The following is a 22500-nucleotide window of genomic DNA, read 5'->3' on the forward strand; positions in this document are numbered from 1 at the left end:
GTAGAAAATTGTGCTTTGTCATCAATGTGTTGAATAATAAAACAATTATCTTGCTCGTTCTTGCGGAATATCGCCTGATTTTAGCCAACTCGGTCTACGGTCTCGTCGGCTAAGTATCAGGCGATATTCCGCGCGATTTCGCAGGATAGTAGATAACTATTTACCTCCGAGCAACTCGCGCGGGATTTGCGCCCGAAAATATTGTCATCGTTGCAGGAATAAATGGGTTAACATCATCTTTTTGTGCTACGTTATCTAACTGTTTTAGTATATATATACTAAAACAACTATTCACCTCAGTGTCGATGGCTAGTGGTGGATATTTTGCGAGGTAATTATCCACTTCGATGAAGAGTTGATTATTGCGCGAGTATGTTGTGTGGAATTTGCGCGACCACGTTTTGAACATACTTAATAACTATGACCTTTATTTAACGTGGTCAAATGTACTTAGCTATACTGAGCTACTTGCAGACATACCTCCCCCCCCCCCCCAAAAAAAAAAAAAAAAAGGAAAACATCTTTGAAACCAAATCCTTAAAATTCTTGTACAGTTGGCGGGACGAATTTGGACAGGAAGAGCGGGTTTAGGTAGTAAGCGCTTTCCAAAAGAAATTTCTAAATTACTCTTTCAAAAACTGATGTTTCCCTTGCTTTAAAGGATTGACGAAATGCACCAGGCCTTCTTTGTCCGTCCTCTCCGGCGTGGAAAACTTCCAAAAGACGTTGTAACACAGGCGCTGGCCATTTTTAGGTTGCGTGGGTGACTGGATTGTGATGGAAAGACTTTTTTTTTTCATTTCAAACGATTGAGCGTCGTCCCCTGAAATTGTGCATCTATTTCAAGTATTAGGTAGCCAATCAAACAATATGCGTTACCCTTGTAAACGCTTTGTTTAGGTTGGACGTGAGAAAATTTAATGTTACAACATTTTATGATTCTTTATTTGCTCGCGCGATTGACAACATGTTTCCTCAATTTTCACAGATGCAATTGCTAAAAGACTAGCAAGCCAGATTTCATCTGGCGAATCAAGTGAAAACTGTCACATGTGCAATTTTGTTTTCGTGTACAGAAGGGACTGGTAATAAAATGGGGTGAACGGTTATCGGCTGCATTGATTTTAGAGCAAATTGGCTTGTACGAAAAACTTCAACGAATAAGCGTAGCACAAAAACTTGTCATCTCCCGAGGGCCCTGATAAAACGCAGGGCAAATTGTCAGGCTGTTCCGACTCTTGGATTAATTATTTTTAGATGAAAAATAGAAACGGAAGAATCTTTCACGAATCAACAGAGGCGTTAGGCGCTCTGGAGAACATGGATTTCAAAACGTCGTTTTGTTTGAGGCGCTACGCCAAATCTCTCTTCTCTTGGACACTTCGAGGTTGCGCGGGAGCGTTGTTGAATTACACTGTGGGACTGTTTTGGGGGACTCATTTTCATCATTGCGTGCGCGGAGCAAGAAATGAAGTAGCAAAACAGGAATATACCAAGAGCTGAGCTTTCTAAACCACCAGAGTATTGTACAATGGCAATTTTAAGACGATGGCTGGCTTGCCAAGGTGCAAAATTGTCCGGAAAACGAAAGGTCAGTGACATCGTGGTACATGCGCTGCGCTGACAACGAAAGTTATGAAGATTTAACCCGAAATTAATTGTCATCGTAATAGAATATACGACATACACAGTGGCTCGGGTCAAAACAGTCCCATAATGCAATTCAATAAGACTCTGGACCCTGTCGTTCGCGACGTCTATAACGTCTATGAGTTCGTGACGTGCACCGGGCGTCAACCGAACTGACTTTAGATTTAAATGGTTATAAAGAACCAACATTTGCGAAACTCACAAATCCCTCCCAACGCCCCTACTTGACCCTCTTGTGTCTTCATATTTTCTTTTAACGACTATCATTCGATGATGCCTTGATTGTTTGAGGGGTTTTTAAATCTCAGAGAAAACGTCCAACACTTGTCCAAAAAGAACCCAACTAAACCATTCAACTAACGTAGACTTAAGGCCCATTTATACGCTTTCAACATTTGCTTCAACTTGCATTTCAACATTGTTTAAAGGATAAAAAATGTTGAAAACTTGTTGAAAGCGTGTTGAGTCAAATGTAAACTGATTTAAACTTTCATTCAACATGGATTCCCCTCTATCAACTATTTCGTTTGTTATGGAAAATGTTGGATGGAGTTGACGGCATTAGAACAGTTCGTTCAACAATCGTAGAACAGACGTGTGCTCACATGTGGCCGTAAATCTGGACAGGAGAGTCTGGTTTCTTGTTACTAGTTGCTCGTAATCAAAGTGTTGGCTCAATATTGTTGGCGCGATGTTGAAACCAATTGAACGGCCTCCACACAACTTTTGTTTTTGCTTCCAACATTTGCCCAACATCGTTCAACTTTGTTCAATGCATGTTAAAGCAAAAAATTGAAACCGTTTAAAATGGGCCTTTAAGAACGTTTGTAGCAGCTAGTCAATAATTAATGGCATCTTCAGTTTTCCACTCCATCCAGTACTAAAAGTACTCGGTGTCATCTAGAAACACGGGCAACAGTCCTTGAGCGAACAATGTGGGCAAAATTGAACCACGAGGGAACAGTAATTCGCGTTCGAATGACGAACTCAGCTTCTCGTCATTTAAAACGCGATCCAGCAGCGTTTTAAGAAGAGGCTGCTCTGCCACCAATTCCTCTGTTAAGCTCTTAAAGGTGGCTCCGCTCGCGTCCGAGATAGTGAACGCTCTCTTGGCGACGACTAACACTTCTTGTAGTCGTGTGTTCATTAGCTTGCTTTGGGCAAATTCGGAGACAAAAGATGACGGACTCAGTGGGCGTCCGTATTTAAGTCTGACATCTTTGACCAAAGTCGACAATTTGGGACCAAGGAGAAGTTTTGAGAACGCATCCAAGTCCCTGGAATAAACCGACAGGGCGGAAAATTAAATAACTGCCAACAAGAGAGGATGACAGATAAATCGAAAACAATGAGTGGATTTGAGAAAGTAGAGAATAGTTTTTTTTCCAATCTATTTTAAGGTTCGCACCATGCTGTGAAAGTTATTTTGGTCTCGTTGGTCGCGCAGCCAATGATAACCAATCATGTATCTTCCATAAAAAGTCGCGCATGCATCATGACCACAGGCTAAATTTAGATTGTATATATATATATATATATCAGTGGAAAAGTCCCACGTGTGGTGGATGTGTTCTCTCTCCTCATCTTCTCGAGCTGTTAAAAAGTAGGAAGGTGGTCACCACTGTTATCCATACATTTGTTTATCATCATCACCATCGCCACTCACAAAACGTTTCCATGTCAGTCTCCATGGCACCATTTCAAGTTGACAAAAAACAACCAAACTTTAAACTCATTCAACATCCAATCAACTTTTATTCAACATGTTTCAACACGGTTGAAAGTGGGGTTCGGGGTGGGCAGTTAACACTTTAAAAAGCTTAGAGAGACATGTTGATTTTGTTTCAAGGCGCTTTTTATATACACGAGTCGTTGGGTCTTACACACTTGAAGCTTACCCCCACCACCGATGAATGCTAATCTATCACAAGGATTCCCCTACCCACCTCCCCACCCCCCCCACCCCCACCGTATATCGCTGATACCCATTTATACACTTGGATGAAGTGAGACAGTGTGAAGAAACCTTAACACGACAACAGAGCCAGGCCTCTACGGTGGCCCACAAAGGACATGCTGCAAATTAAAGAGTTGCTGCAAATTTAAAAAAAGTTGCTGTAAATTTACAAAATGAGTTGCTGCAAATTCACAGGATGTTGCTTGCTGCAAACTAAAACATCAAAAGTATGCGCGCTCACTGATGGAAGGGCAGCTACAAAACACAGTCACAGGTCCAGGTCGCAGGACATTGTTTTAACAATTCAGAAAGTATTCTAAACATCCACTTAAGCTAACCTTAGGCCTAATTAGACCTAACGTTAGCATTTGTAAACAGTTAGGGTATTGTGTATTCTGTATTGTTAAAACAATGACCTGTGACTTGGGACTTGTGACCTGTGTTTTGTACCCGCCCCTCCTTCATTGCGCACACATACGTTTGATGCTTTAATTTGCAGCAACATTCTCTTAATTTGAGGCAACTATTTATTAATTTGCAGCAAGGTTTTTTTTTTAATTTGCAGCAACTTTATTTTATTTGCAGCAACTCTTTAATATGCAGCATGTCCCTTGTGGGCCACCATAGGCCTCGAACCAGTGACTCTGTCCTTTGGAGTCCTGGCGCAGTACACCACTGTGTCGTAAGTTGGGATTTGTAATAAGCGCCGCACCCTAAACACAATAATCGGAGTTCACCCCCCTCCCACCCCCCTCAGGAATGCTGATCCATTAATCCGTTACCCCTTGCAGTACGTCGATAGTATCCACTATGATTTATACACTTGGGTGGAGTGAGACAATGTGAACAAAAGCTACAAATCGACGACAGAGCCACGTCTCGACTTTGCAGTTGGGAGTCCTAGGACTATACCACCGTGCCCCCACAGACTAGTTGTATGTTAGGACTTTCAATATTTTAAGCACCACACCCTCAACGCAAAAATCTTCATAAACGCCGAAGATTTTAAGAGAGTGAGTACGAAAACAAAACCTAATGTGGGAAGAGCCGATGCGCAAGGGTGGCGTCTCTTCCAAATACACGCTCGTTCATTCTTGTCATTTTTTCGCCAACCGTATCTGCGCAACATGATGAATGGTTTGAGGAGATCACATAAAATAACTTTCGAATGTTTCCGTTAGGTGTTGAAAAGCCCGCAATCATTCAGCATCGTTCCGCCAAAAATGGCCGCATTTGTTCCAAAAGAGGTCTATACGCAACGTTTAACTGTTGAGAGCGTCCTATCTGAGACGACTCCCCGGCTTGAACGCGGTAGCAGGGAGTTTAAGGAAAGACGACAGCTACGGCATCGACACAACCACAAATCACGAAGGTCATTGGTTAAAAAAAGGAAAAATACTTGTGCTGCACGTGCGGCACGATTTTCCGTGCATTTCTCTGCCGTGCTCCTTAAAGTAACAACGCGAAATCATCAAATTTTACGTTTTGACGACAAAGCGAGCAAAAAACAATGAACCATTAATTTCTAATTTTACTTAAAAACCGTTCGCCCCCATCCAGTTACAGGATAGGTCGCCCGTATTGTACACGGTGAACAAGACGGAATAGTCGCGAAATATTAGCGATAGTGCTAAGTTATATTTTGGAGTGACGCTATTGTTGACGTTGCCGTTGTCTTTGCTTGAACTTTAGACGTTTCCGCATTCTCTTGACGTTTCCTGCGTCGGCGTCATTTCCGGCATTTAATACCAGACGTATAAAAAGTACTCTAGTATAAATACGGCCAATATTAATGGTAGTGTCGTAAGAGATAAGCGTTGAAAACACAGACAAGATGAGATGAAAATAAGTATTTTGACTTACTTCTGCAGTAGAAGCTTCACTGGAGGGTAACTCTGACAGGCTTGATTTATCTGAGTGTTTTGTTTTTTCTGTCTTGAGGTGGGGCTACCACGCGGGGTGTCGGTAGATAGTTCCTCTCCTAACTAAAAAAAAATAATAAAACTACTGGTTAGCCCGTTAGGCATCATTATAGCCACGAACTTGACTTACGGGGGTGCTTTTTACACGCAAATCTCTCTCTTACAAGCTACTAGAGGGTTTAAGATACGGCAACGGCTACGTCAAAGACATCGCCAGAAAGAACGATTATTGGTTTAAAGACGCAGCTACACGAGCGATTTTTGTCGCGTCGCCTGCGCGCCAGGGAGATAACACTTAAGACAAATGTTGGCGACAAGTTGAAGGCCGCGCGAATCGCACACTTCAAGAGATCTGGGCACTATAAACATACACTCCTCCTTTAATTTCATTGGCTAAATACTCTTTACTCGCGTTGCAAGCGCGGGCAAAAAGTTGCAGGGTGGCCATACTGGCAACTATCTCTGCGATTTTGTCGCGAAAGTTTCAACTCTGGCGACTTTTTTCTTGCGATTTTTTCACCTGTCGCGTCGCCAGTTCAAGGGTGGCTACACGTGTGATTTTCATCTCGCGCTGGCGACGCGACAAAGTTTGAAAAAAATCTTATCACTAGTGCCAGCAAAAAATCGCTCGTGCAGCCGTGACTTAAAGACGAAAAATCGCCGTGCTGCACGTGTGGCAAGCATTTTAGTACATTTCGAGCTGTACTTCCCGGAATAAAAAAACAGAAACAAAAAATTATAAACGAGAAATAACCAAATTTGAGGTTTTCGACGACAACGCGAACATCCATAACCGAATCTTTCATCCTCTATTTGTATTTTAAAATTTCTCGCGTCAGTAGAGCGTATTCTTCGCGCACATTGTTACAGGTCAACAAGATGTAATAATCACAAGATTCCAACGATAGCGCGAAGTTACAGTTTGAAGTGACGTTTTCGTTGCCGTAGCCTCCGTCGTTTCTGAAACTCTCTAATATCACTTGCATGCAGGCACATTTTTAGCCAAAATAAAATAGATGAACACGTTAGAGAACGTGTCAAGCCTTTTCAAAAAAAAAAAAAAAAGGAAACGAATAAGTTGCTAGTGAAAGATTCGCTAGTGTTTGTTCACGTTGCTGTGAAAACCATTCATTTTGTAACTTTTTCTCTAAAATGTATGCCATTCGTTGAACTTTCATTCCAAAAGAATCTGGCAATTCAAAGACGACCCTTGATTCGAAAAGGTTTCCGAGTTTTAAGATTTCCAGCTGCTCCGAAATGCCATTAAAAAGAAAAGTTCTTGCTGATTGCCTTAGAGGGTTAGTTCGAAAAACTGAAGTGCTTAAGGCGGCGAAATACGAGATACAAAAACCCTCAACTTGGCGCGCAACATTGTTTCGTTGCAAGTTTGGGTCGATGTTTCTCGTTTTTCACCTTGCATGATCAACTTGCCGCGCGACAAAAAACATTTGTTGCGGGTTGAAAAAAGTTGTTGCGAAAAGTAGAGCTTTTTTGTTTACCGGTAATATGAATACATGATGCAGCAGATAACCTAGTAACCTTTGTGGCTGTCTTAGTTGGTGTTTATAGAAGAATCCGCCTTACAAGAAGGGGTTTCTCTCTACTAATTAAAACATTCATTAATCAGTAGGTAGTTTTGGGGAATAGTGTGTGTGTGGATGGTGAGTTGAGGGAAAATCATAGACAAAAGTTATGGTTAGTCTGTAAAATGAGGGGGAGATGTTCACAAAGCAAACTCTCAACCCCACAATAAAGTTAACGAAAGAAACAAACTCTGTGTGAAATTAAAATTGTAATCCCAGAAACAGTCGGATAGTACATGTACGAAAAACTAAATCACGTAGGAGGGATTAATAAATATATAAATATTTGACCATGAAAATTATTCGTTCTTAAAAATGGGAATAATAAAGATGATATTCATATTACCGGTAAACAAAAAACCCTAGATGTATCTACCAGCAGGGATACACCATCAGTCCTAGTTCAACACTTTGTTGGCCTTGGTGTTCACACTTCACATTACTATGCACACAGATACAATTTAAGTTTTATTTTTCTAACTCATTAACTCGATACTAACTCAGAGGCAGCTTTGATAGTTCCTTGTCATCATTATTATCATTTTGATTCAATAAATTCTGAATCTATTTATGTTTTTTATAGGATTACGTAGGGCGATGTAATTTTTCAGTTTTTTAGCTTTAAAATTTAGGGAATTTTTTCCTGGATCCACCCAGAACAGGTAGTTTTGACACCTGATAAGGTTTTTTTTTTTTCCATGATCTATCCAACAGAACGAATAATCTATACACCTGATCGGGTTTTTTTCCAGGATTCATCCAAGGAACGAATGATTTATCCATGCTTGACGGGATTTTTTCCTGGCTCCATCCAAAAGAACGAATGATTTTACTGCTGCAATACACCCTAGATCAAAAGCTATACAATCTCACTTATGCTTCCAAAATTTTTTTCTGGGTCATTGCCCTTTTTTAGCCTTCAATTTCGTACTAGTATTTTAAATTGCTTTGGGCATTCCAGGATCCATGTTTTGTCATACTGGTTCCCAGATCTACTCTTTCCCACATCTCGTACCCAGGCCATGTGTACAGTTTTGGGTCGTATTTGAATTCTCTTGTCGCAAGCAAGGCTGACGTTTGCAGGGTACTTCGCAAAATTTTGGAGCAAAGGGAAATTTTTGCCAGCTTTTTCTTCCATGTAAGTAACCAAGAATCCTTTTTTCTTTATTTTACTTTTTAATTAAACTATAATTTTGCTTCAGAACGTCCATGATACACAGGATGAGTTGTGTTTTTGGTAAGAGTTACTTTCTAGCTTTAGTTAATCGACTTGGACGCCTTGGTCGTGTTAGTCTGTCCATGGATTTTAGTCTTAGTTTTTGTCCAGAGTTGTGGTTTGTTGTTCTTCTCTTTTTCCTTTCTTGACTCGGCACGAGGGGGTCGGGTAGAGGTCCAGCGCTGGACTAGAAACCCCCTTGCTCGGTTGCGCTCTACCCCTGAAGATTCGCAGCCATTTACGAGCCTAATGGTGTCGCAGTCAGCTTGTCTTTATCCTTGGGATTTTTGGGTTTGCCTCGTGGAACTGGTGTTTCATATTCCATGGGATTTCTTTAGTTCTTTCCATATATTTTTAAGAACGAAGATTTTAGTATAAAGATTTCTTCATCTTTATTATTCCCATTTTTAAGAACGAATAATTTTCATGGTCAAATATTTATTAATCCCTCCTACGTGATTTAGTTTTTCGTACATGTACTATCCGACTGTTTCTGGGATTACAATTTTAATTTCACACAGAGTTTGTTTCTTTCGTTAACTTTATTGTGGGGTTGAGAGTTTGCGTTGTGAACATCTCCCCCTCATTTTACAGACTGACCATAACTTTTGTCTATGATTTTCCCTCAACTCACCATCCACACACACACTATTCCCCAAAACTACCTACTGATTAATGAATGTTTTAATTAGTAGAGAGAAACCCCTTCTTGTAAGGCGGATTCTTCTATAAACACCAACTAAGACAGCCACAAAGGTTACTAGGTTATCTGCTGCATCATGTATTTATATTAAACAAAAAACCCTTGCATGATCAACTTGCCGCGCAACAAAAACATTTGTTACTGGTTGAAAAAAGTTGTTGCGAAAAGTAGAGCACGAGTCTACTATGAGCAACAAATTTTGGCTTTGTCGCTCGTTTTTCATCAAGCTCACAACTTGTCGCGCAACAAATGTGCTCGTGTACTAGCAAATCAACCAATCAGCGCCCTGCATTTCTTTAACCCGCAACAAATGTTTTTGTTGCGGGTCAAGTTGATCATGCAAGGTGAAAAACGCGAAACATCGACCAAAACTTGCAACGAAACAATGTTGCGCGACAAGTTGAGGGTTTTTGTATCTCGTATTTCGCCGCCTTTACGGAGCTAATGATGGGGAGTAGCAATCCTCGAATTCACACCACTGGGGTCTGTTGCCAAACACACGAAAGAATGGGTTATTGCCCCAGCAGTTTCCTACTCGGGTTTTCGCCTCTGGAAAGAAACTGTTCTCTAGAGTAACATCAAGTGGTCTGAAATGGGAGCACAAAACGTACAACCTAAAGAGGTCAACTTGAGAACTTTAAAAACATCACGAGTGGCCATAAATCACGAAATGCGTGAGTAAGTTCATACGATTTTTTAAAATGTAGTATATACTGAAACCGTGAGATAATGGAGCAGAAAAACATTATTTTAACTCCTGAAACGATTACAACATTTTCGGGCGCAAATTCCGCTCGAGTTGCTCGGAGGTGAATAGCAAAGGATATTCGGGGTTTGGCTATTTACCATCTCATATCCAACGCGCGATCATGGAATAATTGTTAATTATTCATTAAGCCATTGTTCCGTGATGTTTGTAGCTCACCAAGAAAATTGCGTTTCTTAGTTTATTGCTGGTCTTCTTTGAGTCTCTTCCAGATAGACAGCTTAAAAGCTTAAAATACCCTTGGCTGCTCCTGTGCAGGCGGTTTGAACAACAACATGGGGATCTCCTAATTAAAGGCTCATTCATGCGTAACATACCTCTTGCAGCACGTGGAATAACCACATTGGATTGTCAACACAGTTGATCAAGGATAAAACGAACTTGTGCAAGTAACAACTGTCTTGTGATACCTTGGAACAAGAGCTCTCGGAATCAGCTGCGAATAATACGAAAAAAACCCAGTTGTAAAGTGGGGATATTTTGTGTTTTGAAATTCCTTCATTTATAAGATTGGCAGTCCACCATGCAAAAACACAGCATTCGGGTCGCCTATCTACTCCTTTATATCCCAATACAAATAGTTCACATGTTACCCTAATACTGTAGTTCTCTGAATCTGAATTATTAATAGGCTACTTTCGAAAATACCACAGTACTCTTTGCTTGTCCCTCAAAATTCTGCATGCCTTGTTACGTGGGATGCATATCATGCATACCACGGCAAGGCTGTGCTCTAAGGAAATTTTCGGGAGCCCTCGGGCTCCCAAGCATTTCAGCTGGGGTGCCCATCCCTCCAAGTTAGTCGCCCGAATTAATTAATAATTTCTTTAATTATCTGAGATCAACAACGCAGCAAGATCTTCATCCACCTCTCTCTCAGCAAAACATTGCAGCATTATTTGTTTAGGACACGCAATGATTTGTCACGACACCAAAGACAACGCGGGATTGCTCTGTTTCTAAAACGGCAACAAATAACATGATATCTTTCCCTTTTTTATTTCGTTATTTCATATACAGGGGAAAAACAACCATAACCTAAATATATTTTAGCCAAGCAGGCGCTCCTGCGAAAAATCGTAAAAATATTAAATTTGCATAAACTGTGATTCCCGGGTTCACACAAAAGTAAATTGCACCGCTTCGCTGGCCGCGCTTTACCGCTGTCAGAGCAGAAGTAACAACTCTTTTTTAAACTATATCCAAGAAATGCCAAACTCCACGTTCCAAATTTAATGCTATTTTTTGAGAAAGAATCGAAGTTCGTCCGGCCGCCGGCCGTCACGTGCAAAGTCACGGACTATGTTACATGTGAAATTATGTGGAACAACCTTTGAAACGATTGTTTCGTACGAAGAAAAAACATTTTCTGAGAGGTTTCATAAACTGTAACCACCAGCATATCAACAAATAATGAGCCAGAGTGCCCGACCGGGCGACCGGGTAATTCTTTCACTCGCCCGAAGCCAAATGTTAGTCGCCTCAGGCGACCGGACGGACGCCGTTAGAGCACAGACCACAGGGAACCCACACAATCGGATGTGTAGCCGATTGTTATTTTATAGTAAATGTACTAGATTTATATATGGAACAGTCAACGGCGAACTCAAATTCCTTCAAGATCGCTCAAAAAACCGCTTTTGAGGTAAAAGGACGACTATAAACCACAGGTAAGGTAATTCAACGTTTATTTATCAATGATTTACATACATAGTTAACGATACATCGCTATAGGTGAAGCAAACGGTAAATCTAGTACATTTACTATAAAATAACAATCGGCTACACATCCGATTGTGTGGGCCCCCTGTGCACAGACTTGCACGGTAATGGGATAGTAGTTTGCCCGCTCGATAAGAATCCCGTATGACACAACCGGAATCACCGCGCCTCGAACTCGGGCCACGCGCCCCGGGAGCGAGTAAGTTCCCACTAAGCCATTGAAGCAACTCTGATCACGTGATGGTTTGCTATATGAAACTTGTTCGTAGTCACAAATGTGCCCCACAGATGTTAAATTAAGCCCCGCTTCGGGCTTTCAATTTTATTCCCTTCAGTATTTCCGAACTCCCGTACGGCGATTAGAAATCTCATTGTTCTCTCTTCTTCTCTGAGCGCGCGCTAGACCACTCTTGGCTCACAATATAAGCTATAGCAAATCCTTTCCGCCCGCAAAAACCTGAAAATTTAGTGTCAGGTAATCATTTTCTAGCTGTAACATACAGTAACTTCATATTTGCTCATTTCACGTTGATGTTTGAAAAGAAAGTGAAAGAAATGTTACGTGTGAAACGCAAACGCGGAGCAAGCAGAGCCACTGGTTTTGCTCCTTGAAGCTTTTCTTCTCTGTAGAAATCGTCGACGTCGTGGTTGTTGTTTGCTACCTCAATCTAAAGATGTACTCTAAACATTTTTAAGAGGCAAATTTAGACAAAGAAAAGCCATGATGGCTTCTACGAGTCTCCAACGGAGGTTTTAGCAACAAGGTGGCAATGTCAACATCACAAAACAATAACAGCGAGATTTATCATGCCGTTTACGTGAAACGGCAAACGTGAACGTGATGCTACATCCCTCTAGTCTCTCTGTTATGAGGAAAAATGATCGTGCTGCACGTATTCCAGTACGAATTATTTTCTCCGCTCCTTTCGGCTCACGCTGGTGAAAACCAGAAAATAGGGAGCTTAAGCACGAAACGCTCTTGTGCCAGGACGGCAACCGGAAGTCAGCCTTTTCCGGGAGTGAGCCGTTTTTCATGTATTTTGTTTTCACACTTCTTCATTTACGTTGCCAAGTAGCTTTTCAATAGAGCGACTTTCATATGACCTTGAGAAATAAACGTAAAAACAGAACGTAAACAAAAATGCAAACATTTAATTGGCTTATCGAACAAAAACAAACGAGCGCGAAGTTTCATCGGCTTAGCGAACCGCGCTGATGCAAACAACGTCATCTCTCCATGGATTTTTCTGGAAAGCGACCAGCATTTCGCTTTGACGTCATTTGAAATGCAGTACTGTGATTGGGCAATCGAACTGTTTACTGCCCATATGAGGAGTTTCCTTGGCGGGAATAAGAAGCTTTGTTTTACTCTTGTCAAACATCGGTCCGTGAAACAAACTGCGAACACTTTTTCAAGGTCATACGAAAGTCGCTCTGTTAGAGAGGTTTAGTTTAAACATTTAGCAGAAACGCTGTTGGGCTACGGATGGCAACTGGAAGTCAGCCTTTTTCGGAAGTGAGCCGTTTTTCTCGTATTTTGTTTTGACACTACTTCATTTATCTTTTCAATATTAGAAAGGTTTAGTTTAAACATTTAGCAGAGACTATTCTCCTGGTATACGAAATGCTCACTTCAGGTTTCTGTCCGTGGCTCAAAAACGTCTCGTACTTGAGCTCCCTAATAGCCCTTATGCGTGACGACGTCAGACCAGCCGATTTCACAACCAAGCCTCAAATTCGAAAATCAGACTTGTAAATTTTACCTTGAGATGAATCCCAAAGGGAAACAAACTTGTAAAGAAAACCCACACGCGAACAGTATTGCATGTCGAGGTAATGTAAAAAAATTTGCGAAAACGAGGTTTGTTGGTGAAATTTTGAGCATGTGACGTCATCATGCATAAGGCCGATTTCAAAGTGGTGTGTTCTCATTTCAGTAAACGTCGATCTTGTAGTAGACTTTCTAAGTACCCAGCCGTGAGGCAATAAACTCACTTTGTCTAGAGCGTCTTGATGCATACTCTCGGCCTCTTCAAACTTTCCCATGTGCATGTAAGCAATGGCCTGTCCGTTGAGCAACATAACTGTCGGTGTGTATTTGTCAGACAGTTCTTGAAAGATATAATAGGCATCCAGGGATTTTTCTCCATCCTGAGTGAAAGAAGAAAACAAGGTTACCGGTAATCAAAATGACAGCATACAGCTGTAGTAAAGGAAAGGAAAGGAACTTTTTTAAGTGTCTACTCATTCTAGCGCTGCCGGAGCGCTCATTGGGGACACTGTAAACTGAAATTAACAATTAACGCAAAATGAATTCAACTGTTATAGTTATTAAGGAGAAGGGGAAACCGGAGTACCCGGAGAAAAACCTCTCGGTGCAGAGTAGAGAACCAACAAACTCAACCCACATATGACACCGTGTCTGGAAATCGAACCCGGACCACATTGGTGGGAGGCGAGTGCCCTCATCACTACGCTATCCCTGCACCCGTTTAGTAATGCACATTGTCGATTTATCTTAGGCCCCGTTCACACGTATCCGGATATTCTTGAATCCAGCACTTTTTCTCTGCAGATTAAAACAACTTCACGTCCACACCTAACGTATTCACATGTACCCGGATTCGTTCTAGAATCCAGGACCCCTCTTCGACTATTATCAACAGAGCATGCGCCATCAGATGTGCGAGCTGGCGACAAGAGAAGCGATAGCATTTCGTTCAACCGCTATGTTGAATACTTATGTGGTAAAGACGGGATCTGAGTTTGTCACATCATTGGATTTGAAAATATCCGGATTCGACCGCCCACACGATTCCAAATTCTTTGCGTATTCAAAACTTCCCACTCTGGAGGGCGGATTCGAATGCCGGATTCGCCGGATACGTGTGGACAGAAGGCGAATCAGCAAAGACAAAAATGTGGATTTAAAAATATCCAGATACGAGTGGACGGGGCCTTAATCTCTGAATTCATATACGAAAAATCAAGAGCAATTTGAATTTGTTTTGAATAGACACTTTGAACACTAACAAATGCACGTAAACGGCTGCGAAGCCGGAGGCGAGCAGCATCACTAATCTCGACAACTATTAGAGTCAGGGATTGCTGTGTCACATGAACTAGCAAAAATCTCGATTTTTCGATACTTTGTCTTTGGTTAAGGATTTTTCGGAGCGCTGTCGGATGAAACTCGGGAACGCTCAAACAACGGAATATTCCCAGATGATATTCGGAACGGATAGGTTTTACGTCATAAAATCATTTTGTTTTTCTCTATCTAGAAACCAAAGTAACAAATCAGCTTTCCAAAAGAAACGGATGTTTGTTCCACGAATGGCTTTTCGAGCGTAAAAAGTTTACAGAACTTGCGAGAAAGAAGCCCAAGGGTCGCTTGTTCGATGCCCAGCTGTCACCGTCGTCTTGCCTCAGACAAGAAACCTTGCTCCACACGGTCTTTCTCCCTAACTTCAAGGGTGTAAACGGGTAATAGCGACATACTGTAGTACTGAGGACAAGCCTGGAATGGAATGGTCGCTTCATACCACAGAAACTGGAATAAACTCCCGCTGTGTGGGCCTTAGGAGGCCCGGGTGAAACTTTGCCTGGATGGCTACAAAAAATTAGAAGTACGAACCACAGCAAGATTAAACCAGGCCAGAGCAAGTTGGGTCAAAGTAGCATCATCATCCTGGTCCTAGACAAAACACGAAAAGAAAAGTAAACATCACATACAAACATGTACTGTAACACTCTTCAGTGAGCTGCCAATATTTATTTGGTAATAGGATGGCAAAGCATTCTGTTGATGTCAACAGTAGTTGAGTGGTGATGATGATGATGATGATGATGATGATGATGATGACGACAAATAAGACAAAGTGAATTTGATGACCAGGGGGTGGTGCCTGTGGGCACACCATTTTCAAAAGAACTCTCCCAAACGCCACACTTCCAAAGCACAATTATGTGATGATCATGTTCAGGCAACTACATGTTGTCATTGTCCAAATGAGTTTAAACTTCAGTTTGAAAGAATCTGCCTTTAATTTTCTCAAGTTAGGGAAAAAAAGCAGCCGCCTTCTCTGAGTGAAATAGCCGATGCTTTTTGTTGGCTGTTAGTACTTATTGAAACATTATGTAATTCATAAACTGAAACCATTACACCATAATTATAATAATAATTACATGTACATGTAATTATTAGAAGGAGAGGGGATGGTACAGAGAGCAACAAAGTGATACCAAAAGGCACAGAAATTGAGCCTCTGATGTGCCAGCAAATCAACTACATGTCATTCTGGTCACCAGAGCCTCGGATCGACCCAAGGCTCTGGGAAACGCTATGTAGGAGAACATGCGCAGTAGGGTTCTTACAGCAAAAAATGCCTATTTGAACCTTACGGTGCCTGCGCAATCTTCGTGCTGACATGAATGCACCAATTAGAGCCGCTTTTGATTGTTCTTCACCAAAACCAATGAGAAGACACTTTGTTTCAGAGTTCTTCTCTTCCTCAGACAAGAGAAGAGCTCTGGGGTCGAGAATGAACTACATGTAAGAATGTTTCCCCATAGCACTGACTCAGCTCGGGTCCCCCCCCCCCCCCCCCACGACACATTACTTTTATTTAACCTGTTGACCCCTGGTAGTGAAACTTAAAGTGCCCATGTGATCAAAAAAACCACTTCCTTTTTTCCTTCAGATTTTGAAAGCGTGTTTGCTTAACACCTGACTGGCAAAATTTTGAGCTTTGATTTTTATCCAAAGGCCGTTTACTTTGAGTGTAAGTTTTGGATTTCACAGTCCACAATTACTCACGTTCAAAACTGATCGATTGGACCTCAGACGGTTGGATCCAGGGAAAAGTGACGTCAGAGGCTCACTAGCTTAAAATTACATCGTGTGAACGCAGCTTATTATATATGCAAAGCGTGAGTTTAAAAGTCTGAAAGCCCAAAACCCTGTGCTGCATATTAATTCTGCGGCGTACACACATATTGCATTCTTAAACTAGTGAGCCTTTGACGTCATTTTCTCCTCGATCCAGCTCTCTCAAGAACATAATGTTAGTAATGGCGGACTATTAAATAGGAAAATTACAGTCAAAATAAAGAGGTGTCTTTTTGAAATCAAGGCTTAAAAAGTGGGTCACTTAGTGTTTTGTTAACATAGTTTTGAAATCCAAAGAAAAATAATTATGAATTGATTTTTTGGTCACAGGGGCACTTTAACAGAGTTTACTCTGTTTAACGCCAGACAATTTTACTCATCAACTGGGGGTGTCCAAGGGCCTTTGAGGTGTCAGTAGGAAGCTTAGCTATAGGCTCGTGCCTTTTTGATATGCGGACGGCAACCGAAGGGAACATTTTGCGTCCCAGGGGCCCGTTTCTCAAAAGTCCCGAAACTTTACAGGCCATTTTCGGGTGTCACAATTCCCTTTGCATCTCAAGAATGGACAGGATTTAACTCGTCAAACTTCACGGTAATTTTTCTTTTTGTTACCTTCAAAACATGTTAAAAGACCGGCTTTCCAAAACAAGCGGTTGGCAGTTTCACAAAGGGCTTTTTGGGCCCGAAAAGTTATCGGGACTTTCGAGAAATGGGCCCGAGGACAGTGGTGTGCCCAAGAGTTTTATACTAATCATCTCTAATGGAGAAATGATACTTGGCGATATAAATGACTTGTAGTCGTGTGAAGACAAGTCAACAGGGAAAACAGCTCACTTCCGGTTGCCGCCCGCCTCTCAAAAACACGTGAGCTTAAGTTCCCTAATGTCCCCTCCATTAATACACCATAGAAATTAATGCACTCTACGTGTAAACTGTACCTGCATACGTTTAAGTTCTTTCCTGTGAAACAAGGAAATTGAAGTCAATGTTGAGAGGTAAAATGTCAGTTAAGGTTAACCATAAAGAATGTCAAGTCATCTTTGCATACGACTTCACCAAAGGGAAAATACTGCAGTACATGCAGTTCTTGTTTGTTAACCAAAGTCAAGTCTTGTTTGATAGGGTTTATAAAGACCATATGCAAAAATGGCTGCCTTTAAATTATTCTTTTGTTCATATTCAAAATAGCCCAACTAACCTCGTTCGGGATAACAAATTCTTTAGAATTTTTGTCTCAAAAACGAGGTTAGTTCGGTTTTTTTGAATATGAACAAAAGAATAATTTAAAGGCAGCCATTTTTGCACAGGGCCTATGCCTACATGTACATAGATGACCAGTTAAGGATACCAACAGTACATGCTTTGGGAGTCATCCTCAAAAGCACCCCAGTTTCAGTCAGCAGTAACCTGAAAATGAAGATTTTTTCCCAGGATCTCCAGCTTAATATTCTATTAAAAAACATGACCCCAAGCTCATTACAACTGCCCCTGGCGCTGCACTCAGAGGTCATACAGTACATGGGTAACAAAAAGCCTGCCAGATGTGACTTAACACAATGTACACACTTTATCCCAAATCACAACGAGCCATGTGCTTCACAATTTAGTCTGAAGGATTGCAAGAAAAGGTTACTAGCATGGCAAATGAATAAACCTTTTACCTTTACATTATTATCATAACATTAGGGAGCTTAAGCACGCGCATTTTTGAGACACGGACGGCAACCGGAAGTGAGCCGTTTTCCCTTTTAACTTGTCTTCATTCAACCACATTTATATTGCTAGGTATCTTTTCTCCATTAGAGATGATTACCAGTAGTATAAAAATCAGGGAGACACCATCGTCCTAGCACTTGAAATGTTCTCTTCTCCGCGTCTTAAAAACACGCATGCTTAAGCTCCCTATTTACAGAATACAGAAACTGATTAAAAGCTCACTTGGCAAGGTCTACTCGGTCCATGGCAAGGTAGATTTGAACTTGCAGAGAAGAGCTACAAAGGTAAAAATACACAACAGAGGCTAAAATCAAACAAACCAAAGAAAACAACTAAAAATTTAGTGCCACATCAAAGAAGGAAATGTACAGTTGGCAAGAAAAACATAATGTCAACTTGATCTACAGTGTTTCTGCAAATGCTGCTGCGGGCAACAAGGCTGTGACTTCAATTACACCCTGTACAGTAATTTTGGGGGTTTTGAGTAAAGATAGTTGAAATGTATGCAAGGAATCCCTGAGAATTTTCAAGATTTCACATTTTAAAATCTTTAAAAGAAATTGCTTCCCAGCCCATTAAACACCAGACCTTCTGTTTTTGGAGAGCATTTTCAACGACTTTGTTTTATATTTTCAACAACTTTATACCAGGTAAAGTACATTTTCATTCAAAATTACTGAATTGAAATAACTTTAAAGCACAGGAATTTGGTAGTCAGTGCTCCGGATAAGATTTGGAGGCAGGATTTCCAAAAGTAATCTGCAGGGGTCAAACTGCAGTCAGTTTTAGGGGGTATTTGCACAGTATGTTTCCTTAAGTCTATTCCTTGATTTGGTGGGTCAGGTCTTCAGCTTTGTCAGGTTTTTGACCCACCTCTTATCTGGCACACTGGCAGTGTCAAGGAAGTTCATACAAGTAAAACTTGCAGGAAAGGACACAAATTGTCCCTTATTTTTTTCCGGAGTGGCTCCATAATAAAAACATATTAAACAAATGCACGCAAAGTATCCTGTTCGACAGAGAGTCTTAGAGATAATAATACTATTATTAATTTCTGTAGTCAAACAGGTTTCCAGTGCTTACCATTCTAAAGACTCTGACTGGTGGAGACAACGTAATGCAGACTCATAATTCTGTGTTAACAGCAAAACCTCAGTTAATATTAATGATTTTATTGTGAACAAGACTTTCATTAATGTTCACCATGTCCAAATCCCAATGGCTTAATGCCACCAGCCAAAGAGACAATCACTCAAGCTAAGGCATGTGCAGTTGTTTGCAAGGTTCATACAGTACTAGAGTTACATTTGACAGTTCCTGGACAAAAAAAAAATGCCTGAAAGTGGAGTAGTGACCTTCAAGGCCCAAGTTCATCATGCAGCTATCGCATACTGTGGAACAATTTTCATTCATGTACATGTATATGAAAATCCCACCAAAGCTGAAATTCATCCAATCAGATCGCTACTAAAAGCAATACAAACTTTTCAATACAAAAACAAAGGTGGGAAAGCCTGTCAGTTGTACACTGTGGGTGGGCCTTTAAACCCTAACCCTAACTCAACTAACAAAACTTTCACACTAATTCAGGGAATCAATCCCAAGGCACATCGGCGGAAGGTCCGAACTGTCACAACTAAAGCGTCAAACCTACTCCCCTGTTTTTTATTATTATCATTATTCATTATTTTTCAAGGGTTTGATGACCAGAGTGACCTCCTATTACAATCATGTATAATTATGGTAACTGTACATCAGTTTAGCAGCCTTAACCTCAAGTCTTTCACAATCTTTAGGGAAGAATGCCCCCACCCCTTGCCAGGACTCCTTCTCAACTAACCTAACTTGTAAGACCAGGGGCACAACTTGATTCTGACCTCTATCCAAAAAATCCAAAAATAGATTACAGATATAAAGGGCTGTCAATAAGGGCTGGCACATGTAGCTGGCTGTTTTAACAAGCCATCTTCAGCCGGCTACTTTTGTCTCATTTTACCACCAGTCAAGATCAAAAATCTTACACTTGTTAATTTAAATGTACTATCAAAGAAACTATTAAAACAGTCTTCTCCCCTTTTTGAGTGGCATATTTTAAGGGGATTAGACAAGAGAAAACATGAAAAATCTGCTCTTACTCAATCGTTCATGCGAGTGGTTTAGAACGAGTGGAACATGTATTTGTATAGTTCCCAGTCTCACATTTACATTGTACATGTAATCTGACAAAACAACATGGCGTCCATGCCGTAAAGGAAAGTGCTAACCAAAACATTTTTCCGAGCCAAGCAAAGGTACCTCTTTAAGTATACTCAATTCCACGGCCGCTTACTTTTAATTATAAGCCTTCTTCAAGTACTGTACTTTCAAATTTATTGACAGCCCTGGATACATGTATCTGTTGCAGTTAAATTTTACTTTCAGGTCAAATTTTTTTAACCTAGGTTATAATTTTTTTAACCTAAATTATAGGTTAAATTTTTTTTAACCTAGGTTATAATTTTTTGAACCTAAATTATAGGTTAAATTTTTTTTAACCTAGGTTATAATTTTTTGAACCTAAATTTTGGGGTTAAAATTTTTTTAACCTAGGGTATATAATTTCTCTGGGTTAAGCACTAACACAAGATGAAATAAATACAATCAAGAGAAAGAAGTGGAACTTCAAAAACGAAGACGGCAAAATTGTGAGTAAGGAGCAAAAATACGTTGTTCCAAAGAGAGAACTCCATGAAATTTTGTGTCACAGTCATTCGGCCATCGCTCACCGCGGACGAAAATAGCTGATGAAAATAGCTATATTGATATCGGCGCTATACAAGTTTATTATTGTTATTGTTACGAGACAAACTTGAAAATTATATAAAAAATAACTATGCTGAGATACCCCAAATAGTTGTGAAACTATTTGTATCTCTTTGCAGCATTCACGAACAACAAAAATCCGTTGCAGACCATCTGAAGAAACCAGTGGTACACCCCATCATCGCAAATAAATTTCTTTCACACGTGGAAATCGACTTGATAGATATGAGAAGGTTATCATGTTCATGCAGCGAGGGACATAAATGGATTTTACACATCACGGACCATCACACGAAATTCTCGTGGCTTTTTCCATTAATTTCCAAGCAAACAGAACAAGTTATAAGTTGTTTAAACCAGCTATTTTGGCAGTGGGGTTTTCCTAAAAAGTTGCATTCCGACAACGGAAAAGAATTTAAAAATCAAAAGATGTCCAGCTTCTGTCAGAGCAATAACATAAAACAAGTGCATGGAGCTCCACGCACACCTACTACCCAAGGACTAGTCGAGAGAAATAATAGAACAATAAAGGAAAACATTCGAAATATTCTTACAGAGAAGAAAGAAAGTTACAACAACTGGTGTACAGTGTTAGGAGAAGCAGCCTACAAGAAAAACATTACAGTGCACCGTGCTGTTGCCCAAACACCATATGAACTAGTGTTAGGTATCAAGCCATGGAGAGAAGAAATGCGGGAAAGTGTACAAGAAACAGATACTGACAAAGGGGAACAAGAAGAAGAGACAAACAATGAGCAACAAAGGCTTGACAGTGAGGATGAAACAGTAGAAATGAATGTCCAGCAAACTCCAACATTGACAGATGAAAACAGCACAGATGACATTCAAACTAACGAACAGCAACAAGCAAAAGAAACTAAAAGTTCTCGCTCCAAAAAACGCAAAAAAATCAAAGAAAGGCAAGAACAGTACAACAAAAAAATGAAGCAATCCAGACCTAAAGTAGCCAAATTTCATGTCAATGATTATGTAAAAATAAAAATTGATAAGGTCGATAAGACACCCTTGCACCCCAATACATTGCTAGGAAAAATAATATCAATAGAGCCTGCGAATGGTTATGCCCAAGTGGTTACTGAATTTGGAGTTATAGACACCCAAATTTCTCCGAGCCGACTTCACAAGAGTCAAAACCCAGGAATAGCATTGGATTACTCCAAACATATTACATTTTCGCGTGCTTGCAAAATGGCAATTAATCAGTAATTTCCCGATGTATTTAGAACAGATACACATAAATATTTATCAATAATATTTGCATGCACTTTTGCAATTATGTATGAAAACAAGAATAAACACAAATACAAATGAATAGTACAATATATGTTTTATTAATCTACAGCAAACTCTGAGAATTAAAATGGCTGATTCCCCTTTGACAACTGTCACCGTTCATACATGACTATTCCATAGAACATCACTGGTATGTTGTGTCCCAAACCTAACCCTGAAAGCTAACCATTTGAAATTAGTATATGTACTTCGGTTTCCTTGTTTTGAAGGCATTGGGTAGCTTTATCGTACAGTTCATCGTCGATAAACAGGTTGACT

General features: G+C 40.4%; 1 protein-coding gene across 1 annotated transcript in view; it reads right to left on the reverse strand.

Annotated features, from left to right (window-relative positions):
- Positions 1–198: 198 nt before the first annotated feature.
- Positions 199–22500, reverse strand: part of LOC137992320 (coatomer subunit epsilon-like) — a 26476-nt gene continuing 4174 nt past the window's right edge. The window contains exons 5-12 of the mRNA XM_068837593.1: positions 19210–19259; positions 18349–18402; positions 17349–17370; positions 15157–15216; positions 13515–13670; positions 10115–10233; positions 5471–5592; positions 199–2927 (exon numbers count right to left, since the gene is read on the reverse strand). Coding sequence (XP_068693694.1) covers positions 10162–10233; positions 13515–13670; positions 15157–15216; positions 17349–17370; positions 18349–18402; positions 19210–19259 — 414 coding nt within the window. The 3' untranslated portion in view covers positions 199–2927; positions 5471–5592; positions 10115–10161. The remainder of the gene's footprint in view (positions 2928–5470; positions 5593–10114; positions 10234–13514; positions 13671–15156; positions 15217–17348; positions 17371–18348; positions 18403–19209; positions 19260–22500) is intronic.

Source organism: Montipora foliosa, chromosome 2 (genome assembly GCF_036669935.1).
Source record: "Montipora foliosa isolate CH-2021 chromosome 2, ASM3666993v2, whole genome shotgun sequence".
Lineage (NCBI taxonomy): Eukaryota > Metazoa > Cnidaria > Anthozoa > Scleractinia > Acroporidae > Montipora > Montipora foliosa.